The sequence below is a fragment of the Oncorhynchus kisutch genome, linkage group LG17 (genome assembly GCF_002021735.2).
Source record: "Oncorhynchus kisutch isolate 150728-3 linkage group LG17, Okis_V2, whole genome shotgun sequence".
NCBI lineage: Eukaryota > Metazoa > Chordata > Actinopteri > Salmoniformes > Salmonidae > Oncorhynchus > Oncorhynchus kisutch.
The window spans coordinates 85,796,819-85,806,575 of record NC_034190.2 but is presented as its reverse complement, the minus strand read 5'-3'; the positions used below and the strand labels follow the sequence as shown (position 1 = coordinate 85,806,575).

Sequence of the window (9,757 nt, the reverse complement as noted above, 5' to 3'; positions counted from 1 at the left end):
GCAGCAAAGGTTCAGAATACGTAAATAAGTTATTTATTTTGTATTTTTAATACATTTGCAGAAAATGCTAAAATCTTCATTAGGGGATATTGTGTTCAGGAGGCTTTTCTTATATATTTAATAATTTTAGAATACTTTCCGAATGTAAAAATGTGGAAAAATTGAAGGGGTCTGAATACTTTTCGAAGGCACCGTATTCATGATATATTTCATACATTATTTCATACATAAAGTCTCAATGTTGGGAAGCTGTTCTTAATGTTTTGTACACTCAGTGTGCAGTATCAATGTTGGGAAGCTGTTCTTAATGTTTTGTACACTCAGTGTGTAGTATCAATGTTAGGAAGCTGTTCTTAATGTTTTGTACACTCAGTGTGTAGTATCAATGTTAGGAAGCTGTTCTTAATGTTTTGTACACTCAGTGTGCAGTATCAATGTTAGGAAGCTGTTCTTAATGTTTTGTACACTCAGTGTGTAGTATCAATGTTAGGAAGCTGTTCTTAATGTTTTGTACACTCAGTGTGTAGTATCAATGTTAGGAAGCTGTTCTTAATGTTTTGTACACTCAGTGTGCAGTATCAATGTTAGGAAGCTGTTCTTAATGTTTTGTACACTCAGTGTGTAGTATCAATGTTAGGAAGCTGTTCTTAATGTTTTGTACACTCAGTGTGCAGTATCAATGTTAGGAAGCTGTTCTTAATGTTTTGTACACTCAATGTTAGGAAGCTGTTCTCAATGTTTTGTACACTCAGTGTGCAGTATCAATGTTAGGAAGCTCTTCTTAATGTATTGTACACTCAGTGTGCAGTATCAATGTTAGGAAGCTGTTCTTAATGTTTTGTACACTCAGTGTGCAGTATCAATGTTAGGAAGCTGTTCATAATGTTTTGTACAGTCAGTGTGTAGTATCAATGTTAGGAAGCTGTTCTTAATGTTTTGTACACTCAGTGTGCAGTATCAATGTTAGGAAGCTGTTCTTAATGTTTTGTACACTCAGTGTGTAGTATCAATGTTAGGAAGCTGTTCTTAATGTTTTGTACACTCAGTGTGCAGTATCAATGTTAGGAAGCTGTTCTTAATGTTTTGTACACTCAATGTTAGGAAGCTGTTCTCAATGTTTTGTACACTCAGTGTGCAGTATCAATGTTAGGAAGCTGTTCTTAATGTTTTGTACACTCAGTGTGCAGTATTAATTCTGCAACCTAGTGCGAGACAGCTAAACACGCACTTCAAACCAGCTAGCCAACACACAGGTACAGTGAGTACATACATTTACATGCCTTGGGCAAGATAGCGGCTAATAAGACATTTAGACAATACAAAATACACAATCTATCGTAGCTTAGAGCTACACGATAGGAGTCACAACCTCTGACATCTGACAGACAACAGGACAGGGTGGAAGGCTGGTACTAATCTCTACAACCACTGATATCTGACAGACAACAGGACAGGGTGGAAGGCTGGTACTAATCTCTACAACCACTGATATCTGACAGACAACAGGACAGGGTGGAAGGCTGGTACTAATCTCTACAACCACTGATATCTGACAGACAACAGGACAGGGTGGAAGGCTGGTACTAATCTCTACAACCACTGATATCTGACAGACAACAGGACAGGGTGGAAGGCTGGTACTAATCTCTACAACCACTGATATCTGACAGACAACAGGACAGGGTGGAAGGCTGGTACTAATCTCTACAGGACTACCATTCTCCCTACCTGGATGTCCTACCATAACCCCTACCTGGATGTCCTACCATAACCCATACCTGGATGTCCTACCATAACCCCTACCTGGATGTCCTACCATAACCCCTACCTTGATGTCCCACCATAATCCCTACCTGGATGTCATACCTGGATGTCATACCATACCCCCTACCTTGATGTCCTACCATAACACCTACCTGGATGTCATACCATATCCCCTACCTGGATGTCATACCTGGATGTCCTACCATAACCCCTACCTGGATGTCCTACCATAACCCCTACCTGGATGTCATATCATAACCCTTACCTGGATGTCCTACCATAACCCCTACCTGGATGTCATACCATAACCCTACCTGGATGTCATACTATAACCCCACCTGGATGTCCTACCATAACCCCTACCTGGATGTCCTACCATAACCCCTACCTGGATGTCCTAACATTACCCCTACCTGGATGTCCTACCATAATCCCTACCTTGATGTCCCACCATAACCCCTACCTGGATGTCATACCTGGATGTCATACCATACCCCCTACCTGGATGTCCTACCATAACCCTTACCTGGAATGTCATACCTGGATGTCATATCATACCCCCTACCTGGATGCCCTACCATAACCCCCATCTGGATGTCCTACCATAACCCTACCTGGATGTCATACCATTACCCCTACCTGGATGTCCTACCATAACCCTACCTGGATGTCCTACCATAACCCCTACCTGGATGTCCTACCATAACCCCTACCTGGATGTCCTACCATAACCCCTACCTGGATGTCCTACCATAATCCTACCTGGATGTCATACCATAACCCCTACCTGGATGTCCTACCATCCCCCCTACCTGGATGTCCTACCATAACCCCTACCTGGATGTCCTACCATAACCCCTACCTGGATGTCCTACCATAACCCCTACCTGGATGTCCTACCATACCCCCTACCTGGATTTGGTGGACGATGGCTTTGAACTGGGATGACCTCTCCATCCAGGTGTTGACCAGCTCCATGGCCCGGTCAAAGTTCTTCACGTACTCTCCATACATCTTCAGGAAGGGGGCTAGCTTCTGCAGGATGTCCCCGATGCGCGGGTTCACATCCCTGGGGGGAGAGAGAGGAGAGGTCAGGGTTAGAGGGAGTCGGTGTGTGTGTGTGTGGGGTGCTTGTGTGTGTGTGTGTGTGTGTGTGTGTGTGTAGCGGGAGAGCTGTGGGCGGAGTAGGCAAGTCCGGGCAAGGGTTATGGACAGAGAGAGGGAAAGCAGCTGAGAGATGAATGACTCTGAGAAGTCTCTTTCCTGAAACCCCTGAATCGATGGATCCTGGGCTGTTAGGGTTAGAGGTAGACCCTGGGTCAGGGTTAGGGTTAGTCTAGGGTTAGAGGTAGACCCTGGGTCAGGGTCAGGGTTAGTCTAGGGTTAGAGGTAGGCCCTGGGTCAGGGTTAGTGTAGGGTTAGAGGTAGACCCTGGGTCAGGGTTAGTCTAGGGTTAGAGGTAGACCCTGGGTCAGGGTTAGGGTTAGAGGTAGACCCTGGGTCAGGGTTAGTCTAGGGTTAGAGGTAGACCCTGGGTCAGGGTTAGTCTAGGGTTAGAGGTAGACCCTGGGTCAGGGTTAGTCTAGGGTTAGAGGTAGACCCTGGGTCAGGGTCAGGGTTAGTCTAGGGTTAGAGGTAGACCCTGGGTCAGGGTTAGGGTTAGTCTAGGGTTAGAGGTAGACCCTGGGTCAGGGTTAGTCTAGGGTTAGAGGTAGACCCTGGGTCAGGGTTAGTCTAGGGTTAGAGGTAGACCCTGGGTCAGGGTTAGTCTAGGGTTAAAGGTAGGCCCTGGGTCAGGGTTAGGGTTAGTCTAGGGTTAGAGGTAGGCCCTGGGTCAGGGTTAGGGTTAGTCTAGGGTTAGAGGTAGACCCTGGGTCAGGGTTAGGGTTAGTCTAGGGTTAGAGGTAGACCCTGGGTCAGGGTTAGTCTAGGGTTAGAGGTAGACCCTGGGTCAGGGTTAGTCTAGGGTTAGAGGTAGACCCTGGGTCAGGGTCAGTCTAGGGTTAGAGGTAGGCCCTGGGTCAGGGTTAGGGTTAGTCTAGGGTTAGAGGTAGACCCTGGGTCAGGGTTAGTCTAGGGTTAGAGGTAGGCCCTGGGTCAGGGTTAGGGTTAGTCTAGGGTTAGAGGTAGACCCTGGGTCAGGGTTAGTCTAGGGTTAGAGGTAGGCCCTGGGTCAGGGTTAGGGTTAGTCTAGGGTTAGAGGTAGACCCCGGGTCAGGGTTAGTCTAGGGTTAGAGGTAGACCCTGGGTCAGGGTTAGGGTTAGTCTAGGGTTAGAGGTAGACCCTGGGTCAGGGTCAGGGTTAGTCTAGGGTTAGAGGTAGGCCCTGGGTCAGGGTTAGGGTTAGTCTAGGGTTAGAGGTAGACCCTGGGTCAGGGTTAGTCTAGGGTTAGAGGTAGACCCTGGGTCAGGGTTAGGGTTAGTCTAGGGTTAGAGGTAGACCCTGGGTCAGGGTTAGGGGTGGTCTAGGGTTAGAGGTAGACCCTGGGTTAGGGTTAGGGTTAGGGTTAGAGGTAGACCCTGGGTCAGGGTTAGTCTAGGGTTAGAGGTAGACCCTGGGTCAGGGTTAGTCTAGGGTTAGAGGTAGACCCTGGGTCAGGGTCAGTCTAGGGTTAGAGGTAGGCCCTGGGTCAGGGTTAGGGTTAGTCTAGGGTTAGAGGTAGACCCTGGGTCAGGGTTAGTCTAGGGTTAGAGGTAGGCCCTGGGTCAGGGTTAGGGTTAGTCTAGGGTTAGAGGTAGACCCTGGGTCAGGGTTAGTCTAGGGTTAGAGGTAGGCCCTGGGTCAGGGTTAGGGTTAGTCTAGGGTTAGAGGTAGACCCCGGGTCAGGGTTAGTCTAGGGTTAGAGGTAGACCCTGGGTCAGGGTTAGGGTTAGTCTAGGGTTAGAGGTAGACCCTGGGTCAGGGTCAGGGTTAGTCTAGGGTTAGAGGTAGGCCCTGGGTCAGGGTTAGGGTTAGTCTAGGGTTAGAGGTAGACCCTGGGTCAGGGTTAGTCTAGGGTTAGAGGTAGACCCTGGGTCAGGGTTAGGGTTAGTCTAGGGTTAGAGGTAGACCCTGGGTCAGGGTTAGGGGTGGTCTAGGGTTAGAGGTAGACCCTGGGTCAGGGTCAGGGTTAGTCTAGGGTTAGAGGTAGGCCCTGGGTCAGGGTTAGTCTAGGGTTAGAGGTAGACCCTGGGTCAGGGTCAGGGTTAGTCTAGGGTTAGAGGTAGGCCCTGGGTTAGGGTTAGTCTAGGGTTAGAGGTAGGCCCTGGGTCAGGGTTAGTCTAGGGTTAGAGGTAGACCCTGGGTCATGGGTTAGTCTAGGGTTAGAAGTAGACCCTGGGTCAGGGTTAGGGTTAGTCTAGGGTTAGAGGTAGGCTATGGGTCAGGGTTAGGGTTAGCCTAGGGTTAGAGGTAGACCCTGGGTCAGGGTTAGTCTAGGGTTAGAGGTAGACCCTGGGTCAGGGTTAGGGTTAGTCTAGGGTTAGAGGTAGACCCTGGGTCAGGGTTAGGGTTAGGGTTAGTCTAGGGTTAGAGGTAGGCCCTGGGTCAGGGTTAGTCTAGGGTTAGAGGTAGACCCTGGGTCAGGGTCAGGGTTAGTCTAGGGTTAGAGGTAGGCCCTGGGTCAGGGTTAGGGTTAGTCTAGGGTTAGAGGTAGACCCTGGGTCAGGGTCAGGGTTAGGGTTAGTCTAGGGTTAGAGGTAGACCCTGGGTCAGGGTTAGGGTTAGGGTTAGTCTAGGGTTAGAGGTAGACCCTGGGTCAGGGTCAGGGTTAGTCTAGGGTTAGAGGTAGACCCTGGGTCAGGGTTAGGGTTAGTCTAGGGTTAGAGGTAGACCCTGGGTCAGGGTTAGGGTTAGTCTAGGGTTAGAGGTAGACCCTGGGTCAGGGTCAGGGTTAGTCTAGGGTTAGAGGTAGGCCCTGGGTCAGGGTCAGGGTTAGTCTAGGGTTAGAGTTAGGCCCTGGGTCAGGGTTAGTGTAGGGTTAGAGGTAGACCCTGGGTCAGGGTTAGGGTTAGTCTAGGGTTAGAGGTAGACCCTGGGTCAGGGTTAGGGTTAGTCTAGGGTTAGAGGTAGACCCTGGGTCAGGGTTAGGGTTAGTCTAGGGTTAGAGGTAGACCCTGGGTCAGGGTTAGGGACTAGGGTCAGGGTTTTAACTAACCTCTCCTCCATGTTTTTCTCCAGGGCGGAGAGCAGGTTTAGGGCTAGTCTAGGGTTAGAGGTAGGCCCTGGGTCAGGGTTAGTCTAGGGTTAGAGGTAGGCCCTGGGTCAGGGTTAGTCTAGGGTTAGAGGTAGACCCTGGGTCAGGGTTAGGGACTAGGGTCAGGGTTTAACTCACCACTCTGCCATGCGTTTCTCCAGGGCGGGGAGCAGGAACTGCTGGTGGAAACAGTATATAGAGCAGATGTTGGAGAAGATACCCATGACCACGTCTAGAGGGAAGGAGGAGCGGGAGCGCGCCTCCTCTAGGAGGGAGGAGCAGAACACCTGGTCCAGGAGGTACAGCCGAGACACGTAGGCCTTCTCTGTGTGGAGGAGCTCATTGGCTATGTTGAACACACGCTGCTGCACCGACAGCTGGGATTGGTCGGAGAGAGAGAGAGAGAGAGAGAGAGAGAGAGAGAGAGAGAGAGAGAGAGAGAGAGAGAGAGAGAGAGAGAGAGAGAGAGAGAGAGAGAGAGAGAGAGAGAGAGAGACAGAGAGAGAGAGAGAGAGACAGAGAGACAGAGAGAGAGAGAGAGAGAGAGAGAGAGAGAGAGAGACAGAGAGAGAGACAGAGAGACAGAGAGAGAGAGAGAGACAGAGAGACAGAGAGACAGAGAGACAGAGAGAGAGACACAGACACAGAGAGAGAGAGAGAGAGACACACACAGACAAGCATGCGCAAGTAAGCACACACACAGAGACATACACACACAGACACATACACAGAGACACATACACACAGAGACATACACACACACACGCACACACACACACACACACACACAGAAGAAGCTAGATCAGTATCTAGACCAAGTCCAAAAGAACAGGTTGGTAGCGACACTGGAAAATGTTGTGTTTGTATATTTTCCATATTTCAGATGGTTCGTTTGACTTTAATAAGTGATGCTAAAGAAGAGTCTGGCCTACCTCTGTAGAGTCCTGTCTGTCTGTTTGAGGCAGGGCCAAAGGCAGCATATCCATCATGGGGTTGATCAGTTCAATTGTCTCGTCCCCACTCCCCTCCTCCAAGTCACTGTCCCCCTCCGAATCTCTCCCCCCCTCAGCCGATGCCCCCTGACCCTCGGCATAGCCGGAAGAGGAGGAGCTAGAGAGGCGTGGCAGCGTGAGGGCGGGACTACAGGGGAAGATGACCCGGTCCTCGTCGCCGGCGAAACACAGCTCCTCGCTGTGGGACGGAGAGCTGATGCTGTCGATGCCAGAGTCCCGATTGGCCAGCTTGCCGTCCGTCTGCGGTTGAAGGAGGGGCAAGTGTTCAGAGGGGATCTCTGATTGGCTCTCTGATTCTGACCCCACCTGCTCCCTCATCTCCATGGTGTCCGTGAGTCTCTCCGAGGCGCTGTAGCCAGACTCCATGGACAAACGCTTGTCAGAGATAGAGCACAACTTTCCTAGTTCATTATCATTGTCATCCTCTGGTACCTCCGTCTCCCCCGGCAACACATTAACCAGCACAGCCAGCCCCTGAGGTAGATCCCGGAGCTCCTGGAGGTCTTGAGAGGAACCAGGGGGCCAGACCACGGGGAGACAGCCCAGAGGGAGCTCTGAGGCTGGGGGAGAGAAGGTGTCCCCTCCTGGTCCCGTCTCGAGGACCCAGGGGGTGCAGACACCCCCTCCCGTGATATCAGGCACCACAATGATCTTCTCCCTGTAGAGTAAACACAGATTTAGAATGAAGTCTTACAAAACTGGAGGAACTATATTATCTGGTGGAGAAAATCAATGACTCCTAAGTGGACAGTATATACTATAACTATGTCATTAATCACTTGGAACTATGCACTTAATGACTAGGAAATATGTCATTAATCACTTGGAACTATGTACTTAATGACTAGGAAGTATGCGACCGGTCTAAAGTTTTAGAACACCTACTCATTCAAGGGTTTTTCTTTATTTTTTACTATTTTCTACATTGTAGAATAATAGTGAAGACATCAAAACTATGAAATAACACACATGGAATCATGTAGGAACCAAAAAAAGTGTTTAAGAAATCTAAATATATTTTATATTTGAGATTCTTCAAAGTAGCCACCCTTTGCCTTGATGACAGCTTAGGAAACACTCTTTGCATTCTCTCAACCAGGATTCTCTCAAGAGCGTTGGACTAGTAACCGGAAGGTTGCAAGTTCAACTCCCCAAGGTAGGTACAAATCTGTTCTGCCCCTGAACCCACTGTTCCTAGGCCGTCATTGAAAATAAGAATTTGTTCTTAACTGACTTGCCTCGTTAAATAAAGGTAAAAAATAAATAATTGGTTCATTCTCTCAACCAGCTTCATGGAGGTAGTCACCTGGAATGCATTTCAATTAACAGGTGTGCCTTCTTAAACGTTCATTTGTGCAATTTCTTTACTTCTTAAAGCGTTTGAGACAATCATTTATGCTGTGACAAGGTAGGAGTGGTATACAGAATATAGCCCTATTTGGTAAAAGACCAAGTCCATATTATGGCAAGGACATCTCAAATATGCAAAGAGAAACAACAGTCCATCATTACTTTAAAACAGTTCAGTAAATATGGAAATGGAACATTTCAAGAACTTTGAAGGTTCCCTCAAGTGCAGTTGGAAAAACCATCAAGCGCTGTGATGAAACTGTCTCTCATGAGGACCGCCACAGGAATGGAAGACCCAGAGTTACCTCTGCTGTAGAGGACAAGTTCATTAGAGAGTTAACTGGCTCTCATGAGGACCACCACAGGAAAGGAAGACCCAGAGTTACCTCTGCTGCACAGGATAAGTTCATTAGAGTTAACTGGCTCTCATGAGGACCACCACAGGACAGGAAGACCCAGAGTTACCTGGCTCTCATGAGGACCGCCACAGGAAAGGAAGACCCAGAGTTACCTGGCTCTCATGAGGACCGCCACAGGAAAGGAAGACCCAGAGTTACCTGGCTCTCATGAGGACCGCCACAGGAAAGGAAGACCCAGAGTTACCTGGCTCTCATGAGGACCGCCACAGGAAAGGAAGACCCAGAATTACCTGGCTCTCATGAGGACCGCCACAGGAAAGGAAGACCCAGAGTTACCTGGCTCTCATGAGGACCGCCACAGGAAAGGAAGACCCAGAGTTACCTGGCTCTCATGAGGACAGCCACAGGAAAGGAAGACCCAGAGTTACCTGGCTCTCATGAGGACCGCCACAGGAAAGGAAGACCCAGAGTTACCTGGCTCTCATGAGGACCGCCACAGGAAAGGAAGACCCAGAGTTACCTGGCTCTCATGAGGACCGCCACAGGAAAGGAAGACCCAGAGTTACCTGGCTCTCATGAGGACCGCCACAGGAAAGGAAGACCCAGAGTTACCTGGCTCTCATGAGGACCGCCACAGGAAAGGAAGACCCAGAGTTACCTGGCTCTCATGAGGACCGCCACAGGAAAGGAAGACCCAGAGTTACCTGACTCTCATGAGGACCGCCACAGGAAAGGAAGACCCAGAGTTACCTCTGTTGCAGAGGATAAGTTCATTAGAGTTAACAGGCTCTCATGAGGACCGCCACAGGAAAGGAAGACCCAGAGCTACCTCTGCTGCAGAGGATAAGTTCATTAGAGTTAACTGGCTCTCATGAGGACCGCCACAGGAAAGGAAGACCCAGAGTTACCTCTGCTGCAGAGGATAAGTTTATTAGAGTTAAATGGCTCTCATGAGGACCGCCACAGGAAAGGAAGACCCAGAGTTACCTCTGCTGCAGAGGATAAGTTCATTAGAGTTAACTGGCTCTCATGAGGACCGCCACAGGAAAGGAAGACCCAGAGTTACCTCTGCTGCAGAGGATAAGTTCATTAGAGT

General features: G+C 49.4%; 1 protein-coding gene across 2 annotated transcripts in view; it reads right to left on the bottom strand.

Moving 5' to 3' along the window:
* fgd1 (FYVE, RhoGEF and PH domain containing 1) overlaps positions 1-9,757 on the bottom strand; it is a 141,735-nt gene that overhangs the window by 42,022 nt on the left and 89,956 nt on the right. For both annotated transcript variants that reach the window (XM_031794866.1, XM_031794867.1), the window contains exons 4-6: positions 6,872-7,610; positions 6,078-6,316; positions 2,677-2,833 (exon numbers count right to left, since the gene is read on the bottom strand). In XM_031794866.1, the coding sequence (XP_031650726.1) occupies positions 2,677-2,833; positions 6,078-6,316; positions 6,872-7,610 (1,135 nt within the window). The remainder of the gene's footprint in view (positions 1-2,676; positions 2,834-6,077; positions 6,317-6,871; positions 7,611-9,757) is intronic.